Source organism: Myripristis murdjan, chromosome 13 (assembly GCF_902150065.1).
Source record: "Myripristis murdjan chromosome 13, fMyrMur1.1, whole genome shotgun sequence".
NCBI classification, from domain to species: Eukaryota; Metazoa; Chordata; class Actinopteri; order Holocentriformes; family Holocentridae; genus Myripristis; species Myripristis murdjan.
Window position 1 is genome coordinate 10,642,539 of NC_043992.1, and position 17,271 is coordinate 10,659,809.

The 17,271-nt window shown below is 40.2% G+C and overlaps 1 protein-coding gene across 1 annotated transcript; it reads right to left on the minus strand.

The window, feature by feature from the left end:
- Window positions 1–1,170: 1,170 nt before the first annotated feature.
- Window positions 1,171–12,670, minus strand: ppm1da (protein phosphatase, Mg2+/Mn2+ dependent, 1Da). The gene is made up of 6 exons (XM_030067345.1): window positions 11,984–12,670; window positions 10,120–10,348; window positions 8,722–8,846; window positions 5,526–5,707; window positions 5,154–5,378; window positions 1,171–3,558 (listed from the first exon to the last, which is right to left on the minus strand). The coding sequence occupies exons 1-6, from the start codon at window positions 12,507–12,509 to the stop codon at window positions 3,163–3,165; spliced, it is 1,683 nt and encodes a 560-aa protein (XP_029923205.1). The 5' UTR covers window positions 12,510–12,670; the 3' UTR covers window positions 1,171–3,162.
- Window positions 12,671–17,271: the final 4,601 nt, after the last annotated feature.

Consider the following 17,271-nt stretch of genomic DNA (forward strand, 5'->3'; position numbering starts at 1 on the left):
CCAAGTCCTGTGTATTCAAGGGAAGAACCTCACTTTGTGTAAAATTTATTTTGTATCATGAGGCTATACTCTATTCTTTTAGACACTGGAAAAGTGGATGGATTGCATTAGCCGGGTTCATTAAGTATATCAATACACATCTGAGTACAGAGAAATTTTATGTTCGGAGGTACCAAATTTAACACCAGAGATTTGGCTTTGGCCTGACCAGAGTTAGCTTTGACCAACACACTTCCGGAGAGCTATCATTAGCATGGCCATGTTGAAATCCATTGACTCTTGCAGGCTTTTCTTAGGCGAGTCTGATAATTCATGGCCTTGTTGGAAAAAAAAAGTATCAAGGCCGTTCTTTAAAGTGGCCAAAAAACAACTTTACAACTTTGCATTAACCTCAGTGGTGAGTTGTAGTTTTTGCATTAACCGTAATGCTAAGCTGTAGTTGCTACACACCCTTTAAGTGCTTAAACACATTTTACCACTGATCTCTGATGTACTTTCTTATAGATCAGTGCATATAAGACATTTTTTTCAGTGGACCAGGAATCTAGCTACAAAAATGTATTATAATTCATATATTATTCAATATATCTCTTAAATATTGATGACATAAGATGTAGCATATATGATGCCACTCAAATGAAATTCAGTGCAAGAACTGTGTAGGGAACATTCATTAAGTACTCAGTTGCAAAACACAGTGATTACTTAATTTTGAAACTTTTTATTTAAATAGGTTCATTTCCAGATAAGTGTTTTTTTTTTTTCACATTTACACTCTAAACATGCATTGTCTGCTGTAAGCACAGCCACCTGCATAAGGGATGCCATAATTCAACAGGGTGAACCAGTTAGCTAAGAACACTTTACCATAAAAATAGTATTTATAAATCACACAGATGCCCAGTCATGTAACAGAATGTATTTGTGGAGATAATGAGACATGTCTGACATCTTCAATCACCGTTGTATTCTTCTGAACCAAATGAGTATGCTACAAGTTCTTTAAAATTGCACTTTGCTCTATGAAAATACATACATAAATAATAATTTAACAAGGTCTTATGCAGAATGAGAAGTCTTATCAATTTCAGGGTAATTTCAATTTGACTGAAAATAGATGAATAAAAACCATGCTATACTGTCTAGGCTGGTGACGTGACAAAACATCACCCAGGAGGCAAATGAGGATCAGGCCATACTCTGCAATACTTTTTTTTTTTTTTTGTTTAACCAATCAAACCGTCTCTGCTTTACTCTGGTCTATTTATTCTAAGACTCTCTCCATTCATCCAGCTGCATGACTTACAACAAAAACTCCCTTTCAAGAGGATAATTAAGGTCACCGTAATAGTGCAAAAACACTCTTAGAAATCCCATGAAGAGTGTTTAGTCAAAAATGAGACTTGTGCATAAACCAGGAACAAGAACACAGGGCACAGCAGAGTATTTTAGACTGCAGCAGATATAGCATGGAGGGGTAATGGATTGTTTAATGATGAGTTCTATGAGGTTGTAAAGGAAAAAATGATAAAGAACCGCCATTACAATCTCATTGCTGTTTGAATGGATCATTATCATCCCCATAAGGTGGACATGAGGCAACTGGTTCCACAGTGGTCCTCTCAAAGTGAATACACTGTCCCTTAACCCCCTAAGCGTCTTACAAGTCTAAGCACCCTTGGACCTTTATGGTGAAAATCAATGCAAGCGGTCAGAGGTCGAAAGTTAAAATTTTAAAAATTCCACAGGGCAAATTCTTTCAGCACTTTAAAGGCTCCACCCCCTAAAAACTGAATGTATTATCAAAGTTCTTTGAACTAGTGGGCCCATTTTGTTGTTTCACGGTGTGTTTTTTTTTTTTTTTTTTTTTTTTTTTTTTGGATGACTGGCTTAATGCAGTAAACAGGACATCACGTGATTTTCCCAGCAGCTGCAGTTGTGTGTGATAGCAGATGTTTCAGCTATCTTAATCATCCATGGTAAGCACCAGGTTTTTGGTGTCAGTGCCTCAGAGTTTAACAAGGGCTTCTTTCTGGAGCTAACATTTTGCACCACCATTGAACAACCACACAGGAGGGAAATGCCATCATAGGAAAGACAACTGGAAATGAACCTGTTCACTAACTTGCTTTTTGAGTTAGCTGTATTTATATGCCCACTGATTGAAAGCAACATGTTCATGCTCCTTTTCTGAGAATTCTTGAAAGGCATTCAGGGAAATATAAATTATTTACTGATGTATAAGACAGACAAGATAGGTTAAGGAAAACGGGATACATCAAAAAATTAAGTACAACACTTCATCACAAATTCATATCGAACAATGTAAGAGGATCTGAGCGAGGATGATTCCTTTAAAAAGCACTGTCCATCATTTAAAACCATGCAGGAGCGGATACATAAAGTGAAACGTGTCTCCTCAAAAAAACTCTGACGTCATTTCTCTAAGCGAGGTTATACAATTCTAAACATAAACTGATTCATTAGCTTACTGGTTTTTGACTGTAGCAGCACCTTCAGTTTGTATTCAAGACAAATCTCATCCAGTGATTAAATAAGATGAATAAAAATACATAAATATTTAAAAATGTGGGGTGTGCACAAAGATTTAAGGACTGAGTGAGATGGGTTTCAAGATATTTAAATAAAATGTCATCTGTGTTGGTGGAGCTCATCCAAAAGGGATTCTCATGTTTCATCATAATATAGTAAACCATGTATAAAAATATTGCAATTTGTTTTAAATGAACATATGTTTTTCTTACTTCTCAATACTCACCTAGAAAACAAAGAATATGTACACAAAGGTTGTTACTCATACTTATTTCATACGTTGTTTGCAGCAAAAAGGTAAAATAAGACAAAGTAAGTCTCCACTTCAGGAAGGGACTTCAAAACAAAGACACAAACTGTCTCAGGAAAGTTGAAGTTTAGACTTTAGTATTACTGCTCGTGTTGTGTGAGGACAAAATCTCTTATGTCCACAACATCCGGAAAAATGTAGAGAATGTGGAGGGTATTTGCCAACATAAACACAAATCCACAGAGACGACACTCAAACTGGTCTTTATAGAGAAAAGGTTAGGGAGTGGGGGAGGCAGCATGTTGTTCCGTCTGTGTGTGTGTATGTGTGTGTGTGTGTGTGTGTGTGCTGTGTGTGTTTCAGCACACACATACTGTGGTCTTGCTGTGCTGCTGGAGGAGGGGAGGAACGCTGGTTGACTCCTTCTGGGTTTTTTCGGCACTGCGGCGGACCAGCAGCGGCCTGTCGACGGTCCTGCGCCGGGCTTTCTTAGCCAACTGGCCTGATGATGGTCCATCAATGGTCCTTTTGCCGGGGGGCGTCCTGTCGCAGAGGCCCGCTGTCAGAGCAGAGCTGTCCGTCAAGTGGGACTGGCAGGGTGGCTCGGTGCTGCTGTCTGTGTGCAATGGGGGCGTTGCAAAGGGGTCAGACAGAGTCATGTGGTACAGGCCGCGGGTTCCTAACAGGCCGTCCTTCCTGTCCAGGGTGGGGACCAGCTCACAGACGGCCGAGGTGGAGTCTTCCTCTGGAGGCCGCTGTGGGAGGACAGATGGAAAAAACCCATGAGCAGAAACTTCACCACTCACAACTCTAGTTCATGATGCAGTCATATCTGAATTCAGTCCACAGGTCAGAATTCAGAAAATGTGAACTCTAACCTTCATATACACGTCCAGTTGTGCTAATTTTTTTTTCTTTGTCGTTGTTCACATGGATTTTCGTTTGATAGGGAATACAACAAACACTGAACAAGTATCAAACTAACTTCTGCACATAAAGCAGGGGTCATCATCAACAACATTTGTCCAAGGGCCTATTTAGCCTATTACTGTTTAATAGTTTCATTTTCTTGCAAAATGAATGAATTACAAAATTATTTTTATTAGCCTATAGTGTGAACAGACTCCTAAAAACATGTGAAATCGATAATAACTAGATACTTCAGTAGAAAATGCTCTCAGTACAGCACAGACCTCCAGCCATGGAGGAAGTGACGGTTCAAATCAAAGAAACGTAACCACAGAATGCAGCCCTCATTGGTAGGAAACACTAATCGACTTTGACCGGTTTTGACGCTATTATGCAGCATCTTGACTAGTGGAAAATGTTGTTTCCATGCTTCCATGAAGACATGGCACAAGCCTCACTCCATTCATAAAAGACGGGAATTGGCTTTGTGAGCGAGCTAGGCCTGAATCGCAGGTAACCGATAAACTGACATGTGGGTTTATGACGCCTTTAGAACCTGCGGGTCCAATGCACATATTTGGAGTCGGTAAATCATTCCTGATAAAATTATTTCCATCTCACTTGTTTTTGTTGTTGCTTCAATGCGAGACATCCTAAATAGCGGGATCAATTTTTTCCTCACTACATTTTCTGAAATCGTTAATATTCTGCGGGTCGGATGGAAAGTTGGTGGGCTAGATGTGGCTCCCTGGCCACCAGTTGACAGTCACTGACATAGAGTATATCAGTGAAACATACAGTCAAATGATACAAATTATATAGCATATCTTACCTGATTTCATGCATTATTGATACACATAATCTTGGGACAAATAGAGAAAACATTTTAACATTTCAATTCCCTGTGTTAGGCAAAATGAATGACTACACTATAAAATTGTGTGTGCTGTAGCTAAAACTGAAACATACTGGAAATGCACAACTCGCCCTCTGAAATCAAATATGCACTACACAGTTACAGGTTCAGTATGACAGATTTAAAAACCGACAGTTCTCCAGTTGGGTGTGGGCTACCATAATATTTTTAAAACCAAATGTCTTAAGTGTACAGACAATGTTTACAACGCATTCCTTTTTGAAATGTGCCCAACTGCCTTCAGATGTGCAGATGGAAGCTTCATGGCAACAGCTCACTTTTGGCGTACACAGTTTGGTCAAATTAGGCTTCCACACTTCCAAAGCTGCACAGAAATTAATTCCCAAGCAACTTGTACAGGAGAGGGGTCTTTCTAAAATGTGGAAAAGGAGAAACCTGCATCTTAAATCAAATAAGGTGTTTGTTCTTTTTTTTTTTTACCCAGCCCTTTTCAACAATGAGAAAGTGTGTTAAAGTGTGTGTTCTGTTGTTTTAACCATGTGTCCAGCATCTTCCTGCTCTCACCTGAAGCAGAGGTGTGTCAGCACGGGATATGGACGTGGGAGGACTCTGAGACACCTTGGCCAGATCAAGCAGCACCTCCTCATGGTGCAGGGTGTCCTGGGGTGTCCCGGGCTCCTGAAGGGCGATGACGATGGCACTGGTGTTGTCTGCACGCAACATTCGCTGGCGCCACCGCAGCAGAGCATGGCTGACCAGCTGGCGAGCGCTTGACACACCACACGGTGCCTGCAGGAGGGAGGAAAGGCACGAAGAGAAGCAGTCCATCCATGATCATTTAGAATAAGTATCGATAAAATAATAATAATAATAATAATAATAAATGATAATAAACAGCCCATTTAAAATGTATGACTTGTGTTGCGCTCCTCTCACCATAGCTTCGTCGTTGTCCTGGCACATGGAGATGGCATCCTGGGGTGGCACCATATTCCACAGGCCATCACTGCCCAGGATGATGTAGCGGTGTTTCCTGGGGTCGAGGGTCACCACACTGGTGTCTGGCTCTGGGGAAACCACAAACTCCCCGCTATAGAAGTCATAGCTCCACAGATCGCCTGTTGCAGAAAAGGGTAGCTAAAGTGAGCTCACCAGAGGACTGGGTGGGTATATTCAACATTCAAAATGTCAAGCTAAGGCTCACACTTTGTTTGACAGAATTCAAACTTCATCATTAGCGTCATTTGGCTTGCCAACTGTAAAACTGCAAAATTGCATTTATCCAAGTGTGCAGACTTATCTGCCATTACTTTAGCAACGTCGCTTCTACACCTTGGCCCTCGAGGAAAACTCCACAGTGACACTGTTAGCTGGACCAATTTGAACATCGACCCTTTCCATCCAGCCACACCAAAAAGTACCACGTAAGTTTGATGGATGTCAGTAAAGAACTAAAATGCAAGTGCAGAGTTCAACCACACTAAACACAATACAATCAACAAGACTAGGTCAAAACCTAGTATGTGACTACATTTAAAAAGTGGCTATTTTGACCTCAGTTTTGTGACCAGACAGCAGATTTCAAACCCTGATCACTTATACAGTGATATAGTGACAATGTTTTCTCACTGTCAAAAAGAATCCAAACATTGTTTTGATGTTTCAGGTCTCCTGCTGTGGTGTTTTGCCTACTTCCTTGTTCTAATGGTCACATTTTTGCCAAACATCTTTATGTACTCTTCTTGCCCTCTTCATCCAGTGAGCACTTTCTGAATGTGTGACATAAATAAGTGTCATGTAGCTCTGATATGCTATTATTGATTTTTATGGAAATTAAATTGAAATGTAGTTCTTTAGGCTGCTATTTTCCACTAACAATTGTGATATGTTTATCAATGAGAAGTAGTGGTGCAATGGATCATTGTTGATCCGTGATCCGTACGGATCCCTCTCCACAGTTCAGCATGTGCGTGGTCCTTGGATTGGTTGATGAAAAAAAAAAGTTGTGGGCGTTCACGTGAAGGGCGCATGTGCAATCCACACTGGTCAAGTGCTGCAGTAATCATGGCTAGCGGAGGAGCAGAGGAACTTGAAAAAGCTCCTGCATCATTTAAGTCGCATGTATGGGAGCATTTTGGCTTCTCTGTAACATACAATGATGATGGGAAAAGGATGGTGGACAACAGTGGTGGTTCTGCCTATGTTGCCGCCCTAGGCGAAATTACTGGCTTGCGCCCTTCCATGTTAGGCTACTATTCCTACCGCGGCGCCAGTCGGCTGCAGCACCAGGCGCGGTACCGGCCGGTGCCGCAGCCAGCCCGCCTGATGCTGACCGGTGTCGCGGCCGGCCTGCCTGATGCAGGCCGGTGGCTTTTTTATTCAAACAAGATTTTGTCCGTATAAAAAGTAGCCTATTTTTCAAAAAAAAAAAAGGGGTCTTGAAAAAGAGGGGTCATCTTTTATGCGGGACAATATGGTAGTCTATAAAACTGGTGATTTTTTTTTTTTTTTTTGAGGACGCATTTTTCTTTTTCTTTTCTTTTTTTGGAAGGCGCTCGTGTGCCCCCAAGTAGATTGCGCCCTGGGCGGTTGCCCACATTGCCCATAGCAAAAATCGTCCCTGGTGGACAAAACCATTACGGTGTGTAGGCACTGTGGCACACGAAATTAGAAGGTATCATGCCTTAAATTGCACTTGCAATTGCACAAAATTTTAATTAAACATTGGATGGACATTTTTAGTTGAATGTTTTTATTTAATGGGCAAAAGTGTTTTACAAAATAAATGGAGGACAAAGTTATATTTGTCTTTTTTTTTTTTTTTTTTTTTTGCTGATCCAAAAAAATGATCCGATCTGTGACTCAAAACCGTGATACAATCCGATCTGTGAGTTTTTTGATCCGTTGCACCCCTAATGAGAAGTAGTTTAAATGTTTTTGAACTGAGCTTTATTAATGTTCATCGGTGGAACCAGATATTCCTCAAAATCTCTGGGTAGACATTGAGGCTGCATGCATTAACTCCCCCCCCCCCCTCCCTCTCTCATATTTACATTTGTTTTTACAGGCATTTTTCATGTCACAAAGAGAAATAAAGGTGGTGGTGGTGGGCACACTGCTGTCACCTGTAATGTTCCTACTGTAACTCAGTTGTGTCTAGGGAAAACAGTAACGAGACTGTGAATTTAGATTTAGTTAGGTCAAAGCAGTTTTTATCATGTACACACTTCGGCCTAAACTTGTGGTAATGCTTTTTTTTTTTATTGCAGAAGGCCTATGAATAAAAATAGTAATTTTAATAATGTAGTAACTGGGATGTTGTAACATCCCAGTGACCACTTCTCAGTTGAAAAGATGTTTAAAGAACGCCTATGGTCACCGTTGAAAAAATGTTGAAAACAGGTTCAAAAGTCTTTCATCTTTTGGACTCAAGCACTCTACACTAACCACTCCCCTATTGTTACAACTACTATACAACGTTGTTATTACAAAAACATTGTTTATTCTGCAAATATTGACCACCACACACCCAAAACCCACTCCACAGCACCCACTAACAATAAACATCTGACCAAAATAGCCTATCTCTTCAATAAATATAACCACACTTGTAAAATGTCATGTAATGTATACAAGTGTCTTATATTATTCTTGCCCAATGTTTTGCTTGTTGGACTGTTTTGTTTTGCTGTCGTGTCTTGTTTTGCCCTGTCCCTGTCTTCTTTTGATTGTTTCCACACTGGACTCACTGTAAATAATGTACACTTGTGGTGAAAATAAAAGGGAGACAAAGAGAAAAACAAAAAAGAAAAAAATCAAACATACAAAACAATAGCTCTGCCTCACAAATGCAAACTTAATGAAAACTTGATTAAAGCAATTCAAAGCATTCTGGTTCTTGACAAATGTTATGTAAGAGACTACAGGAATAAATAAAAAAAATATGCTTAGAGAAACCCTACATTTATCGCTGAGGTTGATGGTAAGCTCTGCAGTCTTTTCATTCAGGTTTATTCATTTTTATGAATGATACGCAATTATTAATTTGACCTAGTACTTTCTATCTAGCCATGTGTCCACGCTGGCTGCTTCCAAAACAGGTTCCTATGACAGTGATTGTTGGTTTTCTTACCAAGAGCCCTGGCCACTGCCAGGAAAGGGATCTGGTCGATGACGGTGCTGCGACGCACCGGGCCGTTGTGACTCAGCCTGGGCCTCTTCCACACCACTCGGTTCACTCCAGACTTCTTGATTACACTGGAAACAGAGAACAGAAGGGGAGCGCAACGCAGGGTCAAAAAGTCAAACTAAAAATTTAAAGCCACCTTGAACAATTTGGAACCAGTTTAGCCACCAAAATAAAAAAAAATATTTTAATAAAACACAATCAAACCAAAGCTACAGCCAGTCCAAGTCACATCTTTTGGTGAAACTGCAGAATTCATGGCTTCTCCCTTATTTTGTTTGTCTAACTCTGGTTTGATTCACCAAATGTAAACGTAAAACTGATTAAACACTGGCCAAGAGCAAACCAGCTGTCTGAGTAGGTTCCTGTGCCTCTGAGTCAGAGTGGGAACAAGACAGGTATTTACAACTATGAATCTGGCTAATTACAAAAACAGAGCAAGACAAGCTTTCAAATAGCATGTTCATTTTTTAAAATTCATAAAGATGGTGTTGTTATGCCGTAATGACCTATGTAGTAGGTTTTTTTCCCTGATAATGTAACATTTCACAGCATTAACAAGCAATTATTACACTGTAAGAGATGAGATGTGACATCCCTCTTACTTCACATTATCGGTCTGACGGTACTATTCACCCTCATCAGGTTTTAGGGCTGCATACATTTTACTAACAACATGAGTAAATGATGTACTCAATATTTATCTTTTAGCATACTATTTGGTATGTCGTAAGGCTACGGAGCATGCCTGGTTGTATAACATGGAGTTTGCCTTGTTGTCTTGCCTGGGCTTGTCAGTACAACAATGTGTTATCAGGAGACAGTTTCAAAGGATACCATACCCTTAGCCAGATAACAGTTTGATCTGCTACTGTGCAAAAGATGAGCTTCTTGGTTGCGCTCGCTGTTTTATCATAGAGGTGTGGGGAATGTGGTGTCAGGTGAGGAATCTGTCCAAGCTGAAATGGAGTTTGTCTTGTTCTTAGAGCTACCCTCCCATACTCTGGTCTGAATTATCAGCAGCGACTACATTGTCTTTGTTATTTTGTTAGTCTCTGGTGAATTTGATTTGAACTGGAGATTCATGACATAAATGATAGAAGAAATTATGCTCTCTCCCTAAGGGTGTTCGAGAGATTTCATATAAAGCAATGCACTGACAAAATAAATCAGTTTGGAGACATTTTTCAGAATTTACCAAGCTATTCCGAGAAATGACATTAAAATTCAAAGTGGTCCCATCTGGCAGCTAATACAGAGTTTGAATGATTTTTTTTTCCCCAGCTGAAGGAAATTTGTTTACATTTCAATGGCACTTTCAAGGAGTTTCTAGTTAAGACTTACCTCCCACCCAGACCTTCGATGCGCTCTCTCTCCCGGGGCAGCTCAGGCTTGTGGTCTTGTGTGACCTCCACAGCTCTGATGAACTGGTCCGTAGGGTCATCCTGGACTCCAAGGACCACAGCCGAGTCCCCAACGTGTGCCACGTACATGCGGTTGCCCCGGATGACGACCACACTTGCTGTGGTACCAGATGTGCTGGGTAGACCTGTGAGTGTCTTTGGCCATTCAGCTAACGGGAGAAAAAAGAGGCAGGATAAATAAATGTAGTGAGCTACTTAGGGGTGGTGAAAAAAATGATTCATTTAATTATCACAATTCTTTTTAATGATCTTTTTTTACTGCATCAATTTAAAGTAAAGATATTGGTGTCATATGAAAATATGAAACTAGACGACCTAATCAGTTGGTTCCAAGCATGTCGTGCTGGGTTGTCGACAAGGGGAATAAATATCACTCCAAAGTTCGGCTAAATTTTGGCGAGGGAAAAACTGGCATTTTCAAAGGGGTCCCTTGACCTCCGACCTCAAGATATCTGAATGAAAATGGGTTCTATGGGCACCCATGAGTCTCATGCAGTACAAATGTGTTCTTTTGGCCTGTTGTAAAATGGTGTAGCTATTTGTGCATGCTGGGGCCTAAACAGTCAATGAGCCAAAATGTATCCATGTGTGATGATGTTAGCCCCAATAGTAGCCATTTCATTGTGGCGGGACCATTTTTTTAAACTTAACATCAGTGTGTAAACCTATTGCAACCTTTGAGATAATCACAGCTTTATGGAACTCTACACCCACAAACTACAGGATAATCCAAAAATTGCAATAAATTGTAATTTCAAATCTCAACACTTGTAGAATCACCTTACTTAAGAATCGCAATACATATCGAACTGGCACACAAGTATGATGATAGTATGGACTCTGTTGATAAACATATCATCCCAACTCTAGATCTGATTGTATAATCCTGAACATATGGAGCAGCACAGCAACAGATCAATCATGAAACTTTGTGTCCCATCAGTTGTCCATCTGTGACTTCACCTTGTTCAGAGTAACTTCATCATACTATTAGTTAATGACCAACTCCTGACCACAATACAATGAGCACAGGTAAAATCAGTGGATTAGAGCGCACCTGTCTTACAGCATGTCTTGCCAGCATAAAACGTGAGCCAGATGCTTGTCAAGATTACAGACGTTACCTTGACACACCTTTGATCACCTGGTTGAAGTCTAACTTGCCCGGGCAAAACCCAGACGGCTGCAAACCGACAAAGACTGCTAGTTTCTTTCAGGCATAACATACACATATTTGGGGCGGGAAAAGGCACAATGTTTAAAAATTGCATTTAGTTTGACACACACAACAAGTGATAAATAAATAAATAATGTGATAAAACTCTGAATGTTAAAGTAACTTGCTGTGTTACCCTAGTTAGCTGTAGCCGGTCTAAACTTTGTATGGTGGGAAATCAACGCTACGCTCCATTTAAAAATCTGACAATTTCAGCTTGATTTGCTTCTCTTTTTCGTACACACCAAATAGACCATGACTCAAGACCTTTTATGAATAGATAGAGGCTTCTGTTTAAATCGGCACATATGTGATCTACCAAACAGCACTTAATTTAAACAAAATGACAACATTTAGGATTAGTTCAAATTGCTCGGTGCCGCCCTGTGCGGCGTCCACTGATGGAAAAATACCGTTTTAAGAATTAAACAATTCGTTAAAATAATCACTATTTTGTGAATTACATACACGCCGAAAGAAGAATGGGTGGGTTCTAGGTGTTTACAAAAGGTCGTAAGTCATGGGGCTAAAAGGCACCTCGTCCTAAGGTTACAGTTATCAAACTTACGTAGCTTTTTCCACATGGCGTGGTGGCAGGCTACAAATCCTTTACGTATGGCAGAGCAGACCTCCCGGTCACACTCCGACCAGAAGCCCTTCTGCTTCTTCATAAACTCCCACAGATAGTCTCGTGCGAACTGCGCAGCCTCGCGACCCCCGTGACCGTCGAACACAGCGAAGAAAGCCACGGAGCGCCGGGGACGGTTCGCGGCGCCAGGCTGCGCCGCCGGCCGGCTCCCACCGGGCGGTAACGACGTTGCCGCTGAAACAATTTGGTCCTCGGCTTGTACAGTTTGGGGGGATTCAGCTAAAACCGATGGAGGATCCGAATCGTCTGGACTCCGGTCTACATGAGCGCCCTCAGCCACGGAAATGACTGCACAGTTTCCCCCGCTGTTCTCGTCTGTTTCATCCGACGTCGGCTCATCCTCTCCCGGCTCGGGTTCTACTATGACCTCGGTGACATCCTCCATGTATTTCCTACCCCCTTGGTCGGTAAACACACTCACTCGCATCAGTAATGCGTTCTCCATGGTTCACGAACAAAGTCTTTCTCCAAATATTCTCGATATTAAATACATATAAAACAACAGGGATGTTTTAGTTGCGTTTATTGCGGCGTAGCGTCCACCCTTTGTTTATGTTCGAGTGTAGTAGGCATGCTCCAAAGCGTTTACGTAAGAATCCGTCTTCTTCTAGCACACCGGAGACACCGGAGAGCCGTTGTTGCCCCCTAGAGGTCGGCGCTCACACCACTAGAGCAGCCAGGAACCCACTAAAGCCCAATTTCATTAGAATAACTCTAACCATCTATTACAGTTGTAAAAATCACAATCTCCATTTCATAGTATAGGCCTAAATTAAATTAGGCGTAGTTAAGACTGACCGACCTGAGGGAAAACTGTCCTAGCTGTGTACCCGCACAGTTACCACATTGTAGCACCTACACAGGTAGCAGTGGAGATGCTGCTAGATGAACACCTAACTAGGCATCACACCTAAAGGAAGATTACTAAACCATATTATGATTGTCATAAAGAGTGCCACCTCATGAACTAAAAAACATAACGTCAACTATACAGGGCCGGGTCTACGCAGGGGCAAGAGGGGGCCTGGCCCGCTCAAATAAATGTTGTGCCCCCTCAAACTAAATCCCCCAAAATATATTCAGTTAGACATGGTAAAAGGTGCTGGAGCACAATGCCCCCTCAACATTTGTGGCTGCCCCCTCATACATGCCTGGCTAGACCCGGCCCTGCAACTATACCCTGCAGGGAGCCAACGTTGTCACAATGCTGAAACGTCTCAACGTTGACAGCACAATTTTAGCATTGCTTTAACATTGATTTGAATGTTTTCAGTGGTAACAGGTCAACATTTTACATGTATTTTATATGTATTCTGTCATTTCATGTTGTGACAATGCTGTTACAGTGTTGAGATGCCAACACTGATTGTGGAGAATGTGGAGGACATTTTGGTCAGAGGGTGGTGCTAGAGGAATGGTGTTTTTCATCATTTTACATTACACAGTATTATTTTTCTATTCTATGACTTTTTTCCATATTTGGGCCTAACATCTTTACGTAATGTCTATTACTGTTTATAATGCAGTTTGTAAACATTTTGAATGGCAAACATTAAGTTAAATGTCAATGGTCCGATATAAAATATAACACGTAACTCTGGTGGAGGTGGGTAGTTTTATTTCAAAGAAGTTATCTGTATAAGATGAGAGGTTTCATAGGAGTTATGAAGTGTAGGTTGATGGATAGAGATTCATTTATAATGGTGAAAAGCTCTCTCTCTTCCCCTGTCTCACAATATATATCTGTATCTCTCTATATACAGAGATATAGATATAGATTTAGATTCTAGATTCTAGTTATGATGTAATTTTAAAGTTACTTTTTTATGAATGGTGAATATAAAGCTGAAATGTGGTAGTCAGTGGGAGCGTCTTGAGGTTATCTCCTCTATCTGGCCTGATCTGGTCTCCTCTTTTCACAAACAACAACTACAGTGAAATGAAATGTTGAAGACTCAAATCATAATTTCACTGACACTATGACACAATGAGTAAATACACACTTTGGATGTGCCAGTATGTCAGATAAACATCTATTTACAAAAAATTATAAAGTAAGAAAGCACATAAATTAAGTGCAAATCACACCTGATAAGTTTCCATAAAGATGTCACTTAGCTGAAGACTGCTGAGGCTGTTGTATTGGATATTACTTTTTAGACAGTGACATAGCTTACCTCTTGTTTGCCCAGTTAGCTAGATCTTGCCCACAGCTACTGATAGATAAACAACAATAGTTCAGGCTCCTTGCTGAACTACTTGCTAAACTGTTATAATGTTATCCATGCCTTAATATATCCATACAACAGTGAACACCCTAGTTTAAAGATTATTTTTGTGGCATTTCTGCTTTATTGGACAGAGGTAGACATGAGCTCCACAAGGTGAGTGACTCAGGCAGCACATAAACATCCTGAAAGAGACTATAAACTCAGTTAAAAGCAGTGTTTTCTTGTTTAATATTATTCTTGAGTATTAGCTTTGTCATCCACCAAGATTTGAGAGTTCCTGAAAGTCAGCATTTTCCACAGTAATACATTCCAGGGCTGGGTGGGCTTTCCCCTCAGTATAAAGATGTTGTCTTGACTCATGACTCTGGTCAAACAACAAGCTGCAGTGAAAAATATCTTGCTTTTAGGAACTATTGCTGCAACGATATGACAGCAAATGTTTTCATAGCCAACACTGCTGTAAACAGTTACTGTTACTATGGCTTGTTGGGGCTAACAGAGGATAGCAGGTGCAACTGAAGAGTCAATTAAATGGGGCAGCAGGAATAAAAAATGAGGCCCTGTTCTGATTGGATCTTCCCCACTCTTCCCCACGTGACAGTAATTTTTAATCCCTCGCCAGTAAAATTGCTCCTTTAAGTTGAGAAATCTAACAACAGCCTTTCTCTCCATAGAAATGACTTAAGATTCTCAGTTTTATGCTGATTTCTATACCCAATGATGATGACAAAAAACATTTTCAAGAAAAATACATCCATTATCATCCCTTTTAAAATCTGGCCTGTTGTAGATAAGGAGCCGGTCAAGTGAGCAAAAACAAAGTGTGATAGGATCAGTTTCCTCATTTTGGTCAGGATTCTGGCTGCGTCATTCTGCATCAGCTGAGGTTTTTTAACACCAGATGCAGATGGACCAGAGGCCTGAACATTACAATAGTAAACCTGAGATGTGACAAAGGCATGCACCAGAGCTTCTGTCTCCGCCACTGATCACACTGGACAAATTTTGGCAATGTCACAGAAATGAAAGAGAGAAGTAGTAACATTTTTGATATGTGAATCTAAGGAGATGGGTTGAAAATTACAAAGGTTTATGACAGAAGAACTCACTTAACATTTTTTTAATGACTTAACACTGTCATTAAAAAAATGTCTGTGTGTGGCTAGACGAGCAACATCTCTGTTCTGTCTGCAGTAAGCAAGAGTAAGGTCGAGGACATCCAGGTAGATAAGAAAGTTAATAGCAGAAAGACACATCTAAATGCATGAGAATGTTCACTCTCTTGTAATGGGAGTGTATATCTTAGTGTCATCCATGTAACAGTGACTGGTAATGTTGAAGCAACGGAAAATATCACACAGAGGAAACACATAGATGGAGAACAACAGGGGGCCAAGGACTGAGCCCAGAGGAACACCAGACGTAAACTTTCCGTTGTCTGAGGCTGAATTATTGTAATAAAGACAGTGTGCTCTTGCTGAGAGATGGCACCTGTACCATGACAGTGCAACACCATGAATGCAGATTAAGTTATTGAGGCACTTTAGAAGAATAGTGTGATCAACAGTGTCACAAGCTGCAATTGTGAGAGCTGTTTTAGTGGAGAGAAGGCTCCTACAGCCAGACTGAGGTGATCTCAAAAAGATTTTTGATAATGTCCAGATTACAGGCAATTCCTAAATGCAATTCAGGCAATTTAAATCCATTTTTAAATCTTAAATCAATTTTTAGGCTTTGCTGTTTGATTGTACATGTTTTATTTTAATCATGCTCCATCTGCGAATACTGTCATTTGAAGCTTTTTGGTAACATATATAAAAGTATTTTTTTATTGTCTGATTTTTCTAACCAAGAAAATGTAATTTATGAATAAAGTCATATTCATAGGAATGTTATGTTCCTTCCTCTTTCTTTTTGATAGAAGAAATAGCCAAAAATGGAGGCCTGTGGAAAGGGTTTTCAAACTTTTAAACCCTTGTCAGTTTTAACTTTTTTAACTGTATTTATTTATCTATCTCACGCTTTGCTATTATTGATGAAAACTGCAAATTCTGTAAAAAAAAAAAAAAGAACTAGAATCACTTACTCAAGTCTTGTGGTTTTAAATTTTGTTCAGACTTTGTGTCATTTTCAAAATTGCAAACACAATCTAAATCTGGCCATTATGGATGTTAATACACTTAATGAATATAACATTTATTTAAATACTTATAATATTGGTAAGGTTTGGCAGTTGCCATTTTATCAAACAAACACCTATATTTCCTGTATACATGACTCTGCATCTTTGAAGCTGTGTAATGTCATCTTCCTTTTTTAAAATTTAATTTGTTATTTTCACTCATATTCTTTGTCATCTTTTGTCGGGATGTATGATTTTAATCTATATTGTATTACCTTAGTTTTATCTGCCATTGTATGATAATAGATTATTTGTAGTGATGGATTAAGTGGAGTTGCCTCCAGCAGCCTGCAGAGGGAAAGAGGCCTCTCGTCTGTCCCTGAGCCTCCAGCAGCGGCCGATTTCACAGCGGAGCCGCACGGCGGTGAGTGGGGCTCAATGTGATAAAATTATCACTTTATTTGATTCCACATATTTACCAGCAACAGGACAATTACTGCCATTGTTACACCGCCTAGTAGTTATAATGAAGACGTAAATATCAGCTGATGGGAAATCCATGGTTGTAAAAATTTTTTCAGAAGAAAGAAATAAGTGTTGATTGGTTGCATAACCAGTGGGGGATTTTTCCCCTTAAGAAGTTACAAATTTCATTCATGTTAACACATAGAAACGTGTATCTTGTTTACCACCGTCTGGCCATTTTAATTAATTAATGCACAGTAGACAAATAAATAAATGAACTAGATTAGAATAATATAGATAACTTGGAGAGCTGATTTTCTGATTGACTGCAATTGATTTGACTCTGTTTAGCGCAGTTTTATCACTACGACGCCCATTGGGCGTGGCTC